Here is a 21,631-nt window from a genome sequence, read left to right as displayed (position 1 = left end):
ATTTTGTACGGTACTTTTAAATCTTTGGAGTAATGGTCATTTAGACATACTAAGTTGTTAAGGTTTTGTATTGCATCTGTTGGCAGTACCTCATGCTGTGCGAGCTCCGTGTACAGCCTGTTCTATAAGTAATAAACACTTTTAAATTCAAAGTAGCACTTACATCTACTGCAAGATGGTGGATCTACAGGTTTGAAAAGGCTGCGATTTCAAAGTTTTATCTATGTGGAGCTCCGTTCAACTCTGTAAGACTGAGTCAGTTGTGAGTGCAGTTATTAGTCCATCGTTAGTCCATAAGAGCAAATAATCTTGCTAGTTTGCTATATGCAGGATCATTTTTACAGAAGGTTGATGTCAGTACAAACTAAAGACTCAGATCTTGAGGTACAGAGTATTTAGAAAGTGCGTTAATTAAAATGTAAATCCCACACACTTCTGTGCAAAATTCCCTTTTGAGAAACTGCTGCTAGGCAGTCTAGACTATTATGTCAACTTGTCTTTGAAGAAAAGTAAACAAAAAGGTTCAGCTGAGGAAAGTTTTAGAGACTTACAGTAATTAATGCCTTGGTAAATGGCTGTTGATGCGTAACAATCCTTTAAACACCTGGGTAATTGCGAGCTTTGAAGTTGGGCCAAAAATGTTGTTCCAAGATCTGTGATTAAAACAAGAGACCTTTAACTTGGTCATTTTGAAGGTGAGATTTCTGTTTGTTCTCACTGTCTCCCTGGTAAAACTTCTGCCTGGTCAGGGAAAGAAGGCCAGGGAGGGTGGGAAAGTAAAAAACCTAGTTCAACAGATGCTTCTTTAAATTTAGCTTTTTATAGCTTTGGTGTTTTTCCTGTAGCAAAGTTCCATGTTGTAATGTGTACCCAGAACAGAGAAATTATTTTAATGTGAACATTTCACTAAGTAGTAACTAAGATTAACCACTTGACCTGGTTACTAATTTGACTAAATTCTAATCTAATTAGTGTTCAATTAAAGAGAATTAACACCCAGAGACTTTTCATTGAAAGGTTTACACAGAGGTTTCAGTTAACAAAATATTTATCTTACAGGGGGGAAAAGCACTGAAATTAAATGCAAGCTGTTTCTCCTATAAATGCCCCGAGTACATGGTTGGGATGCCAGCGTTAAGAATAGTAGCTATATTTGATATTTATATCTGACAAATCAGCTTGCTCTCTGAGGACACTGGAGCTAAATCCTGCCTTCTGAATTACACAGGCCATATTTCTCTGGTAAACTGTGTACTTCTTTCTGTTTATTGCAGCCACTTGCGATTGCTCTGTTGACCTTTGCTTCTCCATCCTCCTCCAGAGTCTTCTGAAGGCCATGGAAACACTCCCGTTTATTTCTTGGGACTTGAGACGGTACTTTAGGGCCCTGATCCAGAACAAAGAGCTTTTCTTTTGGGTTGGGAATCTCTAACTTGCATCTTCCCATTTAATATCCTCTCTTATCTCAGGAAAGTTTTTTCAGCTCATTGCCTCAGTTTCTCCCATTCATTTACTTCCATTTAATAATCTAAGGTTAATACATATTATGCCTGCAGCAGCCTTATTATGGAAATCATTAACTGAACTCATCCAGATGGTTTAGAACACTGAAAATAAAGGTGAGACTGTTGGGCATCATAGTGACAATGAGATGACAGTAGCTGTATGAAAACCCACAGGCAGATTTAGGCAGAGAGGATGTTGCGAGACTACCTGTTTTGGTGATGAAATTTATCTTCTGTACACTGAATTTGAAAGTCCTGCTGTGTAGGTGCCAGATGTCCTGTGATGTCCCTGACATGCGGGGTTGCTTGGGCATGAAACTGACTACTTCTTTGGCCTGTGCTGAGAGCAAATACTCCCTCTCTGCTCAATGATACTGGGTCATGCATTTCTTCTAGCCTTTCTTTTTCTAGTTTTTCCCATTCTTTGTGCTCCCTTCCTGCTTCCCTCAGGTGCCGTCTTGCATCTGTTATTCTCAAATGCTGAAGTTTTGAGATATCCTTCCCTTAATGTGACCGCGTAGGTGGTTGCATGCTTTGTCTTGGAAGGCCGCTGCCTGCCTCACTGCACAGGATCGATGTCATCACTTAATGACTAGAAATTCAATACTTTGTTTCATGCGACTTCCTCAGTCTATGATCCGTTTCTCACCTTCTTGTCCACTCTTCAAATTTTGCTTTGACTATGGGCTTGCATCTACTTGCGTGTAGCACTTTTCAGCATGGTATCCGACTGCTTCCTAAACTATTTCTTTTTTTGACATGGCTATAAGGCAAAGCTAGCAGCGTTCTCGTCATGCAGATAAGAAGCTGATGCATATACTGGTGAGGGTCAACTGTCTCTGCTAGGTTTAGTTGCCACTTTCAGATCTTTTTTTACTTTCTCCAGCACCACCCTTTGGCTTGCAGGAATCCGCTGCTCATCTGCTGTGTGTGCTCCAACTTTTGCAACAGGTAGGGCCATAGAGTGTGGACCTGCTAAGCAAACACTGATGGCAAAAACGGTCCCTGCCAAAATCATCCAGCAGTCCAGCATCAGGACTGGTAATAAGGCTACGCATCAGCTTTAGCTCTCATGCTTACCATCTTTCTTTTACAGCCCTAGTAGGAGAGGAATGGAATAAATGTGTTTTCCATGGTCTTCAGACAGCAGAACTGGGGGTGGGGGGGAAATCCAGTGTGTGGCTGCGTTTCCCTGTGAACATTGGGGCGAGACTGGAAGTATGAGATTCACATCACTGACATCTGTCACCATGTTTGCTGGCAGCTGTGTTGCTGCAAATGGTAGCAGTAGGAGCTTGTAGCCCTCTGTGAGCCATCAGTGCAGGAAGATGCCAGTATTTTCCCAGTTACTTCTAGAAGCAGGGGGATGCTGAGTCAGGAATAATGGGCCTGATTCACAGAGGAGTGGTGGCCACGGGTACTTTCTACTCCCTTTTCTCTGCAGACTTTCTCCTTTTATCCAGGGTCTCTCCATCTAGTCCTTGCATGTCCATGTGTCCCCTGTGACTGCAGCAAATCCTTCACCCTTCCTCATCTAATTAGATATTCTTTCCCTTCCACCTGGGGCCGGCCTGGGAGATCTCCCAGTCTCTGTTCCAAGATCAGACATCGTGCGGCTTTTTTGCAGGAGTAGCAAGGACATTTCTTCTTGGCCACATGGCTGTAGGGAAGAGGAGATTCCCCTCAGGTGATACATGGTATTTGGTTTACCAAGGGGGAAAGGAGGGCAAAGCATGTTCCCTGCATACAAAAAGTCCAGAGGATTTTGTTGCTAAGCTCTGAATCCCTGTTGAGCCTGTGTGGGCAGCAATTTTCAAGTACTCACTGCTTTGAGGTGATTTTCTTAAAGGAAGAAGGACATACAACATTTCTACTCTGAAAAAATAAAGGAGTGGTTAAAGACTCTCAGTTAAATATTTGGGATTCTTTCTCATGTGAGTAAATCCCCCCCCCCCCCATTGTGTCTTTGGAAATATGAATATTTTTAAAATATTTCTGTAATGAATATTTTTTTAATAAAACCTTCATGCCAAAAGCAAAACCAGTAAGAAATGATATGCAGTTTTGTGCAGCCTGGTGAGGTTTGGGTGACAAATGTTAATTGAAAGCAGGCTTAAGCAGAAAGTATTAGGATGTGTTACCTGCTAGCATTACTACCATGACCTACAGTACATGTGAGGTGAACCTTCAGTGTTGACTTCATCCAGTCAAACAGTGCAAAAGTCAACTGAATAGCAGAGCTGGTTGAAAACCAGTTCTGTATGAAACTTTTTGCAAAGAATTAACTGGATTGGAAAACCCAGTTGTCCATTTTTCTGCATTTTACAAAGGAATTGAAATCTTTTCAAAGGGAGTGTGACGTACTGGGAGAAAGTGGAGCATTCTTGTTTGGTAGAATTGTACCTTGGTCAGGCAGTTTGCTTATTACATTTGTGGAGGACACTAAGACAGGGGAGACCCACTGGAAGGGAAGTCTGTATTTTAAGTAATCTAATAATGATGGAGGTTCAATCTGGGGGAAAAAAAACGTGATTTGGTAGAAAGAAGAATTGCATTTGGACAGGCAAAATCAGTGAAGTGACCACGCCATAGGAAGTGACTGGGTCTTTTGCAGTTCAGCGGCATGAATCTAAGGATTATAGTGGATCACAAGGTGAACATGAGTTAACAGTGCGAGTTTTGCGAAGAAACCAAAATCATATTCTGAGATGTATGAGTAGAGGCATAGTCTGTGAGATGCATCAAGATTATCCTTCCACTGTATCTCAGCACAAGAAGGACGTGGACCTGTTGGAGCGGGTCCAGAGGAGGGCCACAAAAATGATCCAAGGGCTGGAGCACCTCTCCTATGAGGCCAGGCTGAGAGAGTTGGGGTTGTTCAGCCTGGAGAAGAGGAGGCTGCGAGGAGACCTTATTGTGGCCTTTCAGTACTTAAAGGGGGCCTATAGGAAGGATGGGGAGAATCTTTTTAGCAAGGCCTGTTGTGACAGAACAAGGAATAATAGATTTAAACTAAAGAAGAATAGATTTAGACTAGACAGAAGAAAGAAATTTTTTACAATGAGGGTGGTCAAGCACTGGAACAGGTTGCCCAGAGAGGTAGTGGAGGCCCCATCCCTGGAAGCATTCAAGGTCAGGTTGGATGGGGCTCTGAGCAACCTGATCTAGTTAAAGCTGTCCCTGCTCACTGCAGGGGGGTTGGTCTAGATGACCTCTAAAGGTCCCTTCCAACCCAAAGCATTCTATGATTCTACTCAGCACCAGTGAGGTCTTGATCTGAGTTGGGTCTGTAAAGAGCAATGAGAAGAGTCAAAGTCCATAAAATGTGGCTTGCAAGGAAAGACTGAAGATGATGTTTTAGTAAGAAGGGGAGATTGTTGTGGCATTTAAGTTAGATATTATGGGGAAAAGCAAAAAAAAAAAGAAGTGCTTCAAGTGAAACCCATTTCAATATCCTGGAAAGATGGTGGAGTTCCTGAGGCTGGAAATCTGTAAGATCAGGTCAGGCAAACATCTCTCAGGAGTGATGTGGATGTAGTTGATACTGCCTGGAGTTCAGGGGAATGGGCTAGATGATGCCATGTGGTCCCTTCAGGCTTTACAGCTCTCTGATGTCCAAGTGTCTTCCCAAAGTACAAGGCAACAGGAATATAAGCTCTAAGACTCCTCTTCATGTCTTTGTAGACCTGACTAATCCCATGTGGTTGAGTGTTCATGAGGGTTTGCTTTTACAGAGTTCCCAGTGGGTCTAGAGCCAGACATGTTTGGTTTGGGGGGACATAATGCCAAATTTACTCTGATCTGGAGGCTCCAGTGGGACATTGTCTGGAGCAGGCGAATGCCAGGGAGGGAGAGTATGGCACTTAGAGGAGGGGAGGTGGGAGAAGAGATCAAAAAGCAATTGGTGTGAGGGGGAAGGTCAGAACAGGTGCTAGGAAAACCCCTTTTCAGATACAGCCCATTTCAAGCATTGGTGAGGGCCAATGTGCAAGCCATATCCAAAGGTGGGAATGATCTAGCAGTTCATTCCTCTCTGAAACCTGGAGAAGGGAAGAGTGGTCTCAGCTGCAGCTGCTGTTTGCAGTCTCCTTGAAGCAACACTTGAGTTTATATAGTCTGCCTGGGAAAGCCCAAATCTTTCAACTTGAAGGTTTCCAAAACATGTAGCAGCTGGCCAGCCCCAGCCACTCATTGCTGTTGGAGGTGGAGGTCAGAGTTGTTCCTGAACCCTCTTCCCGTTGGAGGAGCGGTGGCAAAGGCTCCTGTGGGAAAGGCTGCTGAGTCAACCACAGAGCGTGCGGCTACCACCGAGGCGGAGGAAAGCCTTCATGCTGTAAAAATAGCTGCACTAGGAGCCCTAATATACTTAAGTGCTTATTTTTCCATGTGTGATCTCATGCAAACCAAGCTGCTGGGCAGTATGACATAGCAGTTGGCCAAAACTAAAATGTAACTCAATCAAAATGTTTGTTCTCTGAAGTTAACCTTTGATGGGTGGAAGGGACAGGTACCCTGTTTTCTCATTTCCATTAAGTTATTGTTAGAAAAAAAAATCCAGGGGGGAGGGACAGGTGAAGATGGGATTGACACCTGGTATCCATTTTGTGATTATGGCCACAGGTTAAGGATAGGAGTTGTAGTGCTCTCACACAGGAAAGTTATGACTATAATATAGTGAGAAAATGTACATGGGATTTCTCTGGGTGCTTCTCCAGCTGATTTCGTTGAACTGAGTTTTCGTGGGCATTTGATGCTGAAAAAAAGTTATATACTTGATAGCATTTGAAGTTGAAGCCCATGAAGGAGACTGAGTACCAACAGCCTTGGAACAAGGTGCTCTAATCCCTGTTGATAAGCCTCGGAAAAATGTCTTTAGAGGCCTTTAGAGGTTCATTTTCCTTCAGTGTTTGATGCTTGGCCTGTTAGGTGATTCTTTTGGGTTGGGGTTTTTTTTGGGTCAATTGTGGTAGATCTGTGTTGTGGAAGGCGGGCTGAAACCACGAAACCCCTTTGACAAAAGCCACTGAATGCCTGGAAATGCTGGTAGTTTGACCGCTGTCCTGCCAGAGCTAGCATTACTCTCTTCAGGAAGAAGAGTGGCTAATGAATCCCCTGCCGGTGGAGGAACACGCAGACCTAAGGACTAGGATTGCTTTCCTCCAGCCTCGAAAACAGTGAAAAACCTTTGTAATCCTGAATTTCACATGCAGAAGTATGTGCATCTCATGGCAAAACTCGATAAAGACAGGTGGATTTTGGGGATTGGGGTTTTTTTCTAGCTAGTAACAGCCCTTATTTCAGGTTTTCTCGTTTCTGTAACAGTGAGAGCCAGGGGAGAAAATCCCAGACATGATAATGTTGTCATTACGCTTCTCCTCTGCAGGGCCTCTGACCTGTTTCTGCTGGACACGCGGGCGGTGTGGGCCTCAGAAGAGGGCTGGCTGGAGTTTGATGTCACTGCCACCAGTAACATGTGGGTGATGAATCCTCAGCACAACATGGGACTGCAGCTGAGTGTGGTGACCCGGGACGGTAGGTTATGGGCCAGTTAATGCGAGTAATCTGGCAAGCCTCTTGGATGCTGTCTAGAAGTGGTGCCAACAGAGTCCAGTTGTGATGTGGGGAGTGAGCACCCTGCCTTTGTAGGCAGTTGTGGCCAACACTTTGAGTAAAGTGTCTGAGGGCACAGATTGAGGGCTATCAGCTTCTTGGCTGTCCCATCTGTCTTTCCCCATCAGTGAGGTCAGGTGTCTCTGAACAGTACCAGGATGAGGTGGTGGAGGCTGGCTGGGGTAGGGTCCCATTCCTGAATTGGAGGTAGAAGGGGGCATGGAGCTGGGATCCCAGGTGGGATGAGGTTTAGGGGTGAGAGGAAGGGAAGAGGGCAGGTATATGGGTATGCACTGCCCCACGTGGGCTTATGGCAGCCCTGCTGGCTGCTGTGGCTGCCGTCTCTGCTTGGATCTCATCAAACCTGAGGTGAGAGCCCTGCGCTGGAGAAGCAATGTGGTTGCTGTGTGAGGCTGATCCCTCCAAGGGCGGCTGAAATGATGCCATTTCACAGCCCACAGAAACTTTGAAAGGTGGAAAAGCAGAGAAGAGACTCCAGAAGAGCATGAAATTGAGTGTTAGAAGATAAGCGGTGGAAAATGAGAGGATCTAGGTGAACAGAAGTTGACCAAAAAGATGACAGTGACATCTTTCCTCTATAGGAACCAGTCTCGAACCTTATGTTTTTTTCCTACCGCTTCATGCTGGGGTTTGGTACACCTGTGGGGTCAAGTGAGACTAGAGGGGCTGTCTGCTGTTCTCTGTGAGGAAATGTTAGTACCAGCCTCCCCCTCCCCAAATTGGCTGAGAGCCCATCCCTGTGCTCCTGACAAAAGCATCCCATCTCTTTGCCTTCTGCTTTCTGTAGAGGTCTCCTAATCCCATCTCTGCTTCTTGTGTTTCATGGGCAGCAGAACTAATTTCATGACACATCTGGGCTTTGTGTTTTATATGTATGTCTGTATACCTCTTCAATGCCTACACCAGAGTAGAGATGCCATAGGGATACCAAAGAGCCAGGTGCTGTGGTGGAGCCTCTTGTACAGGATGGATGGAGTGCTGTCGTAAAAATGTCCGTAGGTCATGGTGGCAGGAGGGGAGTGTTCAGTGATAAAAGAAGAAGAATGTGAGCAAGAAGAAAGGAGACACTGCTCGTGGGGATGCTGTGATTCTGGAAGGAGCAATCCAGCAGCATGATTTCTCTAACACTCACTTTTCTGTTTGATTTCAAGGTTTCAGCGTAAATCCTAGAGAAGCAGGCCTTATAGGCCGAGATGGCCCTTACGACAAACAGCCTTTCATGGTGGCCTTCTTCAAAGTGAGTGAAGTTCATGTTCGGACCACTAGGTCAGCAACGAGCAGGCGCAGGCAACAGAGTCGCAACCGTTCCACCCAGGCTCAGGATGTTTCCAGGGTGTCTAGTGTCACAGGTAATCATGCAAAACCCATTTTGTCTGGAAGCCGGGGTGACTTCTTGTAATGTTTCTGTTTGCTTTGGAGTGCAAAAGCAAGAAGGGGGATGTGAGGTGGGATGCTCTTCCTTGGGGGAACAGGTTACACCTGCAAGGGGATGGGAGAGGGAGTCTCACATAATGAGACTTACAGGAGTCCTTTTGAATCCAGGGTGGAGTCCAGACCCCTTTGTGAAGTCGCAGCCATTGAATTCAGGGGGGTGAGGTGTTTTAAGTCTGAATTTTGTGCTTGTAGGTTGCTTGCTACGCAGTATTTGCCTAGAATTATGCCACATGAATTGCAATATTTAAAAGACTCCATCTCTGCATACACTGAGATTTATGGCATCACACATATGAATTTCCAGCTGAGTCCTCTTTCGGTTTTCTTTGGAAAAACCCTAGTAGAACAGCACAAGATCCTTTTATTTTTTTCCCTTGTGAGAACAGCAGTGTGTACATGGTGAAGTGCATTTCTGGGCAGGCAAAGAGGCTTGCCTCTTTGCTGTGGAAAGGTTGCATGTTGCAAGCGTTGTACAGCAGCCTTTTGAGTGCTGTTGTGAGCTGGTGGGACAATAGGATAACTCTGAAATTTTGACGAAAATTGAGTGTTCTGTCTTCTAAGTCTTGTCTGTTTTCCAGCCACTCTGCCCTGCATCACAGTGCTACTAGTCCTTCGTTCATTGAGTACCTTCTTACCTCTCAAACATTTCAGCCAGTTCCGAGTTACTTGATTAATTTGCTTATGCTGCCCCCTTCATTTCCAATAGGATCCCTGCTTTTCTCGTGTCTAGAAATGACTATACCCCACGGAAGAGACGTGGCTGTACTTTTTAGTCTATGTCCAGATACAGCACGGGGAGATGAGCCAGTGTTGCCGAAACTTAGCCAGCATGAATGCAGAGGCTGTCCCCTGCTCTTGTATGCTTGGGTTGTGGGTGAGCCGCGCTGCACCCAAGGTAGCCCTGTGCTGGCCAGGGCGCTGGGAGCCTGCAGGGAGCCAGAGCCAGGTTGGGAGCCCCTCCAGGGCTGGGGGCCAGGCTTTGAGCATGGCCATGTGCCAATGCGGCCCTATTGCTCCAGCCCAGCATGGTGACGGACTTGCCCTTTGGGCTAGTGCGTGCCAGCAGCAGTTGACCACTAGTGGCCATTGCATGTTCTCGTGGTGCACACTGCGGCGTGGCTGTGCATTCCCATGCCATGCCGTGCAAGTGCTGGGCTCGCTTGGGTGTGAAATGTTGCTTCACGGATTTTAAGGGCAGGAGGATCCACTTGGTCCTGCAGCCTGACCTCCCCGAGGGAGGCCGGCCAGTGCCAGCGTGGCATTGCCAGAGGAGTTATCGTCTAATCTGGTGTGAGAGCCCCCTGCCAGCCCCAAAGGCAGAGCTGTCTGTTGGTCCCAAGTGCTGAGACCCGCTTTGCTCCTGGTTTTCCTTGGGGTTTCCAAGCTGCAGTTTTAAAGGCGGGCATCACAGCTGCTCGCTGGGTTACCTTCCCATGTGATGGGCTTGCCAAGGGCATAGGTAGTTTATTCATCTGGGTGTTACAGACAATAAGCCCAGCCATTACGCAGGCAGTGTGCAGTTCTCCCCCTCAGGTGGGCTCGGCTGCTGCTCTCCCTTCATCATGAGAGCCAATTTTTTAATGCATTCACAGCGCTTTGGGAAAGTTACTCGCTGCGTTGCTGTTTTGTGGCACTGGTAGCAGAGTCAGGATAGGCTCCAACTTTCTCTCCCTAGCTCCGCAAGCTTTACAGTGCTAAAAACAATTTTTCACTACTATTAAATCAGGCGATGTGACTCAAAGCTCCAGAGGGAGCAGATATATTGGGCAAAAAGGGCCATTTTTACATTACTGCCTTCTTGACTACACCACACATCAGGTCGTAAAATTATAAAATGACAAAAAGGGAAAAAATAGCTGGTCATTCTGTGGTCTCAAGGGCTTTTTTGAGCTCTTGTAGCTGAAAGCCAGCTTTAATTTAGAACCTGGAATTTGGCAGTTCAGTAGTCAACAAGATATAGTTGAGCCTCTGTGGATTTAAGGCGGGGGAAAGGAGGGGAATTTAAAGTTAAGATGTATATTTGGTTGGTTTCTGTGTTTAGAAAAGAGAGACTGCATCAGCTTATTTTCCTTCCTAAGTGTGACACTCTTAGACTCTGTTCTCCTTAAGAAGTGGTTGATTTAATAGCCCAAGAGGCACCGATGACCGATATGCGTTTTTAGCGTTAAAGAGATCACAGGGATTTTTTTCTTTTTCAGTTGTGTGGTTTCCTACATCTGTGCCCTGATGCAGCATAATGGGGCTGGGGAAGCATTTGCCCCAGGATGAAGCAGGATGTGAGCCTGGGGGTTACCCTGAAGGCTGCCTTGCTCTTCTGAGGGTACCCTGATGCACCTGGACCCAAAGTGGGTGCAGAACTGGGATACTGCAGTCCCCTTCTGTGCATCTCCCCACCCGCACATCTTCCTCTCTCGCTGTATCTTATGTCTTGTCAGATTTTTGTTCTGTACTCTTCCCTGAGCCAGGATTGCCACTGCCTATCAGGGCTTGAGGGCAGTTTCTCTCCTGGAGAGCAAGGCAGCTGGCTGGTGTTAATTTTTTTTGTAGATTGAACCTTCCTTCCTCTATGTTAGTGAATACACAGGGTTTTCTTTCTTCAGTCCAAAAATTAACCCTTTTCCCAAAAGATGCTGTGATTTCGGTCGGGGCAGTATGTTTTAAAAAGCCCCATTTACTATCTAAATATGGAAAGCATTTCAAGTCCTGCAGTTCGGAGCACGTGAAGTGTGCTGCTGGGCTGGTACTGGATCTGGTGAGCCATGGGGTTACGTGAAGGCATGCTGCTACGTGTGGGATTGGGACCCCGCTGTGCTCCCTTTGATGTGCAGTTGTTGTCCTGCAGTCAGTACCAAGTGCTCAAATGCTAAGGTAATGGCTGTGGCATAAGAATCTCAATGGTCTGTATTTTTTCGCCAAGAATGCTCATTTCCCTCTGTTATAAACGCGTAATTATGACTGGCTTATATAAAGCAGAACTGAGTAACCCCCACGGTTATAAACTGCTTTGACATAGTGTCCTGCGTCAATGCATTCCTGGAGCCAAGCTCTGTTCTTCTGAAGAAGGAGGATGAACAGGAAGAAAAGGAAGTATTTTCGTCTGTTGAGGCAGAAAATCATACACCGGCTCTGGCCCAGGACATGGAGGAACAAGGTGGGTGGGAGGAACACGCAGGTGTTTTTCTGCTGTTGTCTGCAAGATCTGGAGGCCCTCGCTCAGCTGTGTCTTGCAGTGGGTTTAGCTCATGCTCTCAGACTCCATGCTGACGCTCTAGTTAACCTGAAGAGATGGGGACTCTCTTCAACGCAACAAACAGACAGTGACCCTCGAGCATAAGAGCTTTGCTGCCAATCAGCTCCTCTGTGAGTTACCTGAATGCTGGTTTCCATGCGGGGCTGTCATCTTCCCCAGTGGCAATAACCCTCCTCTTCTGCAAGTCAGTCTTCAGGCACATCTCTTCCCATCAGCCCCTCCTTATGGAGAGAGTCACATTTAAATGTCTGACTTTGGGCTGCACTTGGTTCTGAGTGAAACTCATGCAACACCCCTTTTCAGGTCCTTGTCTTTAGCCATCCCGAGGCCTCCGGGACTGTTGTGAGGTGCTCCATGAGAAATGGAGGGGCCCTCTAAGTGGCCTTTCCTTCTGGCGGACATGCAAGGCACTGGGCAGATTTCCCCACATGTACAGGAACTAAATACCACAAAGGGCAGCACGCACAAACACTGGAGGCAAACAAGGCTAAATGCTTTCGTGGTGGCAAGGGTCTTGTTAATAAACATCGTTATCTCACAGCCAATCTTCCCTTTAGTAGAGCGCTCGGATGCAGACTGGAGTGGCGTGGCTGGTGTTTCTGTATGTGCCTTCACATGCGGGTCCACGTCAGCCCAACATCTCCCCTTCTTCCCACCCAAGCGGATCGCTTTCATGTGAAGTGGGCTGTTACTAACTGCGTGATCAGTTTACACCAGCCTTATCCAGACAAATCACCAAAGTCAAACACCAAAAAGAAGGGGCTGGCCTTGGAGACCTCTGTCAAAGCTATTTTGGACCACAGAAGCAATTAATTACTGTGTGGAATTTGGTAAGCTGGCACCTTGGGAGCAGCAAGGGTGTTCTCAGATGGATTGACCTCAGTAAATATTTATATATTCTTTGCCAGCACTTAACATGGGAGAGGTTATAGGAAATCTAAGGTGGGTGCATGCGTATCTGTAGGAGGAAGACCATTAGAGTCAGGCCATTCTCTCTTCCTTTTCAGCAACACAAATGCCAGTGTCCAGCCTTAAGAGAAACATCTGTGCTTGCAGAAAGTCAGACTTGGGTTCTGGTGAAGGCAGACAACGTTCAGTGCAAGCAAGCCGCAGAGACAAGCCGTCTTAACTGTGCTGTTTCAACTGTGCTGCTCTGGAGTTATTTTTAAGTGCAGAACTAGGGGTTTGGGTTTTTTTTAAATCTCTGTTGTAGACAAAATAGTTTGCAGTGTGATTAAATGCAGTGCCTTGTAAATGCCAAGCTAGTGTTTCTGAATTGGTACATTCAGGGGAAAAAAAAGAGATGATTTTGCTAAACCCACAATGAGCCTATAGGAGCTCCCAAAGCAGCTCCCTAAACTCGCAGAGATTTTGAAGGTCTCTGGCAAGCAATCCTTGCAAATTGCGTGGTGGCAGCATAAGCCATCCCCACGGTGGTTGGTTGCAGCATCTCCCCGTTGCAGGCTGCCTCCTCTTGGCCCTCCTGGCTCCCCGCTGCAGGGCTGCCGGGGAGGGACACGTACCCTGTTGCCTCCTGGATGTTGGGTATTGCACTGCGAATTGCACTGCAATTCGCAAACAGCAGTTTGGGCTAAAACAGTTGAGCACGCCTGACTGGGGTAGCTGATACTGCTTTCCAGGCTTTGGAGAAAATGTGTTGTGGAGGCCAACTTCAGTAGCTCAGCGAGCTTTACTCACCGCCAAAAACCCTTTCCTGTGTGGATTCCTCTTTTTTCAGGCCCATGATTGGATGTACGTGGCTCTAGGGCATATGCCGAGCCTCAAACCGTAGAGAATGGATCGTTACTATGTGCATCTGTATTGCTGCATGTTTTGCCCCCGTTCAGAAAGCTGCTGCTAAGGGTTGATTGAAGGTTTGTAACAACCCTAAAATTGGGCTAAAGTAGATTCCATAAGTAGACACGGTGGGCAAACATGTAACAAGAAGAGAGGGCAGGGGAGCTTGGGGTGAGGGTTAAACAGGGGAGAGTGCAAATCCCAGGAGAGGGGATGTGTCATATGTTGACATTTAAGAAAGCAAAGGCTGAGTTTGGGCAAGTGAGGAGGCAGAGCTGTCTGCGCCTACCTTGGATGGAGAGTAGCCGGTGCTCGATGCACTGTGAATCAGGTGACTCGATTGCCAACCAGTGAACCTGGGTGCGTTTTGGGGGGCCAATTTCAGGCAGCGAGAGAGAATGTTCGTAACATGTTCTGCTTCATGTAGCTTGTTAAGCAGCTCTTTTTTTCCTTTGTTTTCTTAAACTTGTGATTGCTCACAGCCTTTCTTCCCACTCCTCTTTTCTCTGCCTCCCTTGCCTTCTCCACTTTCCCATAGCTGATCTGGGTAAGTTGTAGCTGAGTTTGGAACATAGCGTGTTTCTGCCTACTCGGTTGTGAATAGATCAATTCCACTGTAACTCTCTGTCAAATACAGATGGTTTTCCCCTAAGCAAACAACATATTCCCCATTGAAGAACAATGAAGTCATGTTTTCAGGTACTTAAATGAAAGCATTTGACCACTAAAAGTATCTTCTGCTCATTTTTTTCCCTTGTTATGACCATTTAGAAACATCGCATGCTAGAAATGTGCTCCTGGGCTGAGCCAGGGACTGAAAAGCTTCATCTGAAAAAAACCGCCACACCCTGGTTTCTACTGGGTATGTCTGGTTTGAAAATGGAAGCTTGGATAGAGAGGCTCGCCTCCGTCCTTGCTACCGAGTGCTCCTGAAAGAGTGAATGTTTATGCTGCAGCAGGCTGTTAACCAGCTTTGCTCACCTGATTAAATCCATGATTGAAGCGAAGCTATTGAAAGTCTGAAATGCAATCCTTAAAGTTTAAAACCCAAACTGCTTCTAAAAACAACTCTCTAATCTTTGGTGGTTTGGAGGCTAGGTTTGAGGTGGAGGGTTTTTTCAGACCTCGGTGTTAACTGTACCCAGCTGTAATGCTGTGCTGCCCTTAATGTCGGTTGGATGTGCTTTTAGTATTATAGTTTTTCTTTTGAATAAATATTTGCATTTGTAGTTCCCAAACTTTGGGGGGGGTGGTGGAGGGAAGAAAAAGAAAGGCTTATTCAGAGCCAAGGAAAAAGTCACTAAAAATATTTTTCTATCCCAGCTGCCACATTTGGGGAAAGCTACGCTGGGAGGGTGCCCTTTCAAGCCGCGTTAGGGGCGCCGGGGGGCTGGTTAGCCGAAAGGCCCAGGGCAGCGGGAGGCAGGCGCATCAGCGTGTGGCATCTGTCTGCTGACGGAAGCGCCTTTACTTGCAAATGAGGCGTGTGAGAGGAGAGGAGGCCCCTGTGGGTAAGGCGCCGGAGGAAAACACGGCCAGCCTGGGTCCAGCTCTGGGACGAGCGCACACGTGTCACTGCAAGGACGGGGACCTGGGCTCCCATGCCGCTTGGCCGAATTTGCCGCCATCTCTTCCTCTCGTGCTTTCCATCGGGCGTGAAGTGCCGGTTCGGCAGCCATAGCCGGTGGCCGAGCCGCCCCGCTGCGAAGGTGGTTTCTGTGGCTGCCGCACTGAGGTCCGGCAGCCGCCTGAGGCGTGACGAAATCGGCCACCGCCTGTCAAGGCTGGATTTGTGCAGCCACCCGGGGGTGAAAGGCCCCTCTGTCACGGCTCAGCTCCTCCGCTCGCTGCGGTTCCAGGTGTTCGCGTGCGGAGCCGCCTCTCTTTCCAAATATAAATGGGAAATTCCACTCGCTGTCAAAAGCTGCATTTTGTAGGGCCATCGGGAGCAGCTCCTGCATCTTCCTGTGTTGCGCGACAGGCGAGGGGGAAGGTCTCTGGTCAGGGCTTTGCACCCTGCGCTCCCACTCTTCCGTGCAGTATTGGCACTAAGGAGCAAGTTAATGTTGAGAGTGTGTCAAATCTTGTGTCATCTGCAGAGAAGCGGGTTACGGGAAGGAGAAACTCGTTTTTCAGAGCATGGCTTGTAAAGGCCCAAGAGCAGAGTTGGTGCATGGAGCCGTGTGTGATGTCCAGGCAGGCTGGGGGTAAGGCACAGAAAGGGACAGGGACATGGCTTCACTGCCTATGGGACATCATAGCTGTTTAAGGACTTCTGTTAACGGGTACAGGGGCACGAGGCGATGATTAACCTTCCCGGGGTTGTAATTCTCTCGGTAAACGTGTGCGTTTTGAGCTTACCACCTAGGGCGGCACACATCGGAAACCGCAGCCAAGGAAGCGGGGTGAGTTTGAGCACCCAGCAGGGATGTAGCCTGTGCTGGACTGAAGGAGTAGATTTATTTTTAAGAAGTCATTTTACTGGAGGTGTTTTACAAGCACTGCTTGTCAAGCTAATAAAGGCAGCTGAAGGAATTACAACCAAGTCACTGTTACTTGGGTGCCTCCATTCCCATAGGCATCTTAAAAGCTTCAGCCCTGCTTTGGTTGCCCCTCAACACCCTTATCCTTTTGGCTGCTGAGGGAGCTCGCCATTTCTCACTGCTGAGCCCACAATGTGCGCACATCTGGCCAGCTGTGCCCTCCAGCGATGCTGTGCCTGTTTTACTTTCTAAATTCCTGTTTTGTTCTTTTTCTTTTAACAGATTACAACAGCAGTGACTTAAAAACAGCGTGCAGAAAGCATGAGCTTTACGTTAGCTTCCAAGACTTGGGATGGCAGGTGTGTGATGTTTCTCTCTGGGTAAACTAGACATTTTGTTATGAAATGTTATCTAAACAGTGTCACGGTAATTCCACTCGAGGCTGCCATTATGCTTTAAAATGTCCCTTGTGCCTCCTCACTAAAACCAGTCACAGGGAAGGGCAAATAAATATTGATAGTTGTGACATTTGATAAGATCCAGAGGAAGCTTGATACTTTATGAGATTCAAGTATACAGTCATTCTCTGTCACTCAGGGAGCCATGGTATGGGCAAGGGCCTCTAATGATAAGGAAAAAAATGTGATGTTAAGCAGGGATTTTAACCAAATCAAGTTTTTTCTAGTGATCAGCCTAATTTTAACCTTGGCTGTTGTGTTGAAATCCTCCACCCCTGCCCCACAGTTAGTGCTGGCTGTGGTAGGTGGACTGAAGACTGGGTTTAGTTGCAACACCGTGAGGCCAGAGTTGTTTAGAAAGCTATTTAGGACCAGGCCATAATGTCATCAAACATCACATTTCAAAGAATGCCCTCATCATCTCTTTTTTAATTTTTTAATTTTTTTTTTTTTTATTCTTTCATTCAGCACTTTTGTGAGGGAGGTCCCATTTCTATCAGCTAACGTTTTTACCGGATTATAATTCAGGAGGCCAGGGCTGCCCCCGCTGCTTCTGTAATACCCTACACATGAAAGTCCTCTCCCAGCTATTGAGGCAGCAGCATTTTTTTGTAGCTTAACGTCAACTCCAGCCCACTAGCCACAACTGGGGCTGCGTGCTGACTCTGTTCCCCATTACTTGTTAGTGGCTTTTCCTTTTATATGTGCACAGCCTTTCCACCCCTCCTTAGGTCGCTTACCCTGCTTCCAGGCAGGAAGCGTATTCCGGTTGTGAAGTTCATGGTGTCGAAGGCACTGCCTTCACCTTTCTGGTTGCAGGCTTGAGCAGAAAGGTAAGATGCTGCCAAAGGAAGGCCACAGACCAGCAGGGCTCTTTGCAGGAGTTGAAATCCAGATCCTCCTTATTGTAGGGAGATGATGGAGTCGGGGCAGCAGCCCCCTGCAGTTGTTGGGCACTGCTATCTCCTTCAGAACATCCATCAATTTTTTTTTTTAGCATCAACTTTTTTAGCAGTAGAGCGCTTCCCTTATTCTTACACCACATTAAACCACAAATTTAATTGCACAGTCTGTATTGGCTTCTGTAACAGGAGAGTGACTGTCTTATGAAAAGCAGCTCGGTTTACTGGGAGCAAATTAATGGTAAGCTAGTACTGTAAAATGAAGGGGTGGTTTTGCTATGCCCAGGTATCTCCATGTTAGCAATCAAACAGCAAACTTGGCTAGCAAAGCTGCAGGAACAGTCTGCTGCTGGGGCCTGCTGTAGCAAAATTCAAGCTAACCCAGGTAATTGTTGTCAGGTAAAGGGGAAATTGTTTAAGAATTTATGTGCATGTGAAGCATACCAGTATGACCTCCTGCAGGCTGACCTGCAGAGCCTGACGGGGGAGGCGAAAGTTTCCTGCTAATTGGTGACGCAAATTTACCTTTGGCTCTTTTGTGTCGGCAGCAGAGAAGCTGTAATCTTTTTTTTTATTAGCCCTTTGGTGAAGAGTCACCTTCTTCCATAGCATGGCACTCAGGTTGCCACCGGGACCACCTGCTTGCACACGCAGCTCAGGCTGGCTGTCCTGCCCCTCCTTTAGGAGGCTGGCAGAGGTGGAGAAGCTATTACGCAGCTGCACCTTCCCACAGTGGCCTTAGCAGACGAGCGTCCCTGGGTAAGAGTGTGTGAGGTAGAGGGTCTGTGAGGCACCACGCCAGCGTTTTATATTCCCGGTCTGGAGCTCCCTGGTCGAACTGTGCGTGTGTGCACGCACATGCATGCACATACATGATTTTCTCCAGGAGGCGACACCAGCTGAGGCTGTGCTTCAACCTAGGAAAGGTAGTTCAGCCAGAGGGCCTAACCTGCAGGAAACAGTGGAATATAAAGGCATCCAAACCACAATCCCCACAAGGTAATCTAGCAAGAGTTGTAGGCATAAAACTCTTCTAGTTCGTGGCAGTTAAGCTGTGTGCAGTTGTGCATCATTGTTTGGACATTAAAATCACTGTGTCCATAGAAAAATCATGGCTCAACAAAAAAAACAAACCAAAAAAAACCCACCACACCAAACCCCAAACCCTAACAGTTTCCGTGAAAACACATTTTCACCCTCAAGAAAAAAGTTAGTGGAAAATTTTCATCTGCTCTTAATTGCATGCAGTTGTCTGTACAAGTTGGCAACTTTTTAATTTGAATCACGTTCTGTTTGTTTCCTAAAAAGGATTGGATAATCGCTCCAAAGGGCTACGCCGCCAACTACTGTGATGGGGAGTGCTCATTCCCACTCAATGCCCATATGAACGCAACCAATCATGCCATTGTACAAACTCTGGTAAGTCTCCGGAAACCTCAATGCCAAAGCAATAGATGAATTTGTAAATGAGTTACCATTGTCTCAGTTGTGTGTTCTTCTTGGCAACAGGTTCATCTTATGAATCCTGATTACGTTCCCAAACCATGCTGTGCACCTACCAAACTAAATGCCATATCGGTTCTTTATTTCGATGATAATTCTAACGTAATCTTGAAGAAATACAGGAATATGGTAGTAAGAGCTTGTGGATGTCACTGACACACAGTCTTCACACGGACTCTGTGATTCTACCATGACCTTCCATACTACCTTCCATGCTTTTGTGAACTACCTGACCTTGGAGGAAAAAAATAATTGATGGACCACCTTTTAGAACACCATGTATGTGCCTTGTGGGAGGAGAAGGTAGGGGGACCACATGCTGGGGCGCGAGCAAACCGCAGACGGACCCTGCGCCGTGGTGGCTGCTCCGCTCTGCAGAGCCAGGGCGTGCAAAGCAGCAATATGCCCACACATGCTTTATTTGGCTGGGACGGTCTTAATCTCACATAGCAGCTTGGCCTTAGCTGTTGCTTGGATGTGTGCTGCAGTTTTACCAGACTGGGTACCCAACAACGCAAAACAAGTGAGGGTTGGGGGGGGGGGGGGGGGGGGGGGAGATGAGGGGAGAGACAGGGAAGCGCAAGAAAGCGGTGTAGTACTTCAGCCTTAGAGCATAGGTCTTGTACAAGATAATAAAAAAATTCCTAAGGTTAGGAATTGCCTTTTGCCTGGACTGTTAGTCTCCTCCTGAAATCTGTCATGACAGTAAGCATCTTAAATTGTGCCAAAGCAAATGTTTCAGTTCTCTTTTCTCCAAGCACAGTTTAAGTCTGATCCTGCAAGGGTAAGATGGCTTGGCTGCACCCCGTGTTAGAAAGGCTAGCGTGAACTCAGACCCTGGCTGGTCTTTCCAGTTTGTGATTTGACTGAGCAGTATAACTTCATACACTTGTTCTTACGCAACTTCCTTCCACTCCCCGCACGGAGCTGTCTCATCTACTACCACTTGCCCAGGAAGGAAGTCGTGACACTTCTACAGCTACAATTCAGATGTAAAAGTTTAGGGGCCATTCATTCCCTAGGTGGACAATTTATTTACAGGAAGACAGAATGTCAACAGTGTATGCAAGTCTTTGGCCAACCTTTCCCCTTCAACTCACGCAACTAACAAACTGGTATAAAGGATACATTCACAGTGTAGCCATGGTTTGTCTAGCAGAAGCTAATAGCAAATTGTTTTGATCAATATTAAACTTGTATTAAATGCACTTACCTCTAATTCTTGCATTTTAAAGGCTTCTTGTAAATACAAGCTATAATTTATTGCACTTGTCACTGTATATTCATTGTGCTGTATCATTTATAGAAAGACTGCTTTTTTAAAAAGTTTTTATTTAGAAAAATCTCAGTGTAAACAATTGTACCACTTTGATTTTATACAAGAAACTCATGAGATTGTGCTTCACTAGAAAGTTGTTAAAAACGTGATAATAAAGGCTTTCTTTAAGGCAGAAGTATATACATTGATCCAATACATCTGCCAGTACAACACTTAGCATTCACTGTGGCTTTTTCACCCTTACACATTTTTAGGTTGAACAGAATCAAAAGTTCTGGACAGACAGTGAAGTGAAGTACCAGGAGAAATTCACTTATTTAAAAGTTCATTGCTGTTTTGCCTTTTTTTTTTTTTTTTTTTTTTAAAAAAAAACCCAACCTACTCCATATGATGGACAAAAATCAGCATCTTGACAGATTAGTCTCCAATTAGCCTGCAGCCATCCTCATTCCATGAGTTTCTGTGCACACGAGGTGGCAGAATTCGGTCCTTGCTTTGCTGTTGTCTTTGTATTGTGGCAGTCTCTGCAGTGTAAATTCTTTGGCTTTCAGTTACATCTAACATGGAACATCTTATGCACCAAAGAATAGATCCATATTATAATTGAAGGCACCACAGAGTGCATGGTCCTAGCCTTCAAACTTACCGATGCTTACAGCTTGGAAAAAGGTTAAGGCTCAAGAAGAGTGGGGAACTATTTTACACTACTGTAGAACAGCTGAATGGGGGAAAAAAAAAAAAAAATTAAACATTGTACTACTTGTTGTTCTCTAAGTACTCTGAGTAAGGAGCAGGTTGGCACAAAATCTGGATTCAGGCGAGGGTAGGAAACACATGTCATCAGCTCTGAAGTGTAACTGATCATTTAGTATTACCAGAGCAGTTATAATGGCACCTATTCACTTTGGCTCTATATAAGTAGAGCATAGTTACTCCTCTGGAGCTGGACGTAAGCAGCCTACGAAAATCCACCTGACACACGTACACTATGGCATCAGTAATGTTCAGGCACATGTTACAGTACCATCACTTTCATTATGGCTAGACCTCCCATGCTGAGAGGATTAACAGGAAACAACCAGCTCATGGTGGCCTGGTATCTTCCAAAGGTGTGTGTGTTTTCAACCTCCCATGACTTTCCATTTCTTAACCAGCAGCTATATTAAGACAAACAGGGTTTAAGTACAGTTGTAGAGGCAAAAGTGACTCAACACAGCTGTAGCTTTTACCTCTCTAGTAATGGCGGGCAGTTTGTAAGGATTACTTTTTAATCAAACCTAACCTGAAGACAAAAATATTCTATTGGTCCCCTTAAGCTGGTTTTCTTAATGTATTTTAGTCTCAAAGGAAACCATTTACACTTCATTGCGGGAACAGAGAAATGCAGTA

The 21,631-nt window shown here is 46.2% G+C and overlaps 1 protein-coding gene across 1 annotated transcript in view; it reads left to right on the top strand.

Annotated features, from left to right (window-relative positions):
• Positions 1-19,119, top strand: part of BMP6 (bone morphogenetic protein 6) — a 95,022-nt gene extending 75,903 nt beyond the window's left edge. The window contains exons 3-7 of the mRNA XM_075705279.1: positions 6,889-7,037; positions 8,288-8,485; positions 16,383-16,459; positions 18,769-18,879; positions 18,970-19,119. Of these exons, the coding sequence (XP_075561394.1) occupies positions 6,889-7,037; positions 8,288-8,485; positions 16,383-16,459; positions 18,769-18,879; positions 18,970-19,119 (685 nt within the window). The remainder of the gene's footprint in view (positions 1-6,888; positions 7,038-8,287; positions 8,486-16,382; positions 16,460-18,768; positions 18,880-18,969) is intronic.
• The last annotated feature ends 2,512 nt before the right edge of the window (positions 19,120-21,631 follow it).

The sequence above is a fragment of the Pelecanus crispus genome, chromosome 2 (genome assembly GCF_030463565.1).
Source record: "Pelecanus crispus isolate bPelCri1 chromosome 2, bPelCri1.pri, whole genome shotgun sequence".
NCBI lineage: Eukaryota > Metazoa > Chordata > Aves > Pelecaniformes > Pelecanidae > Pelecanus > Pelecanus crispus.
This window is presented reverse-complemented; position numbering and strand designations above follow the sequence as displayed.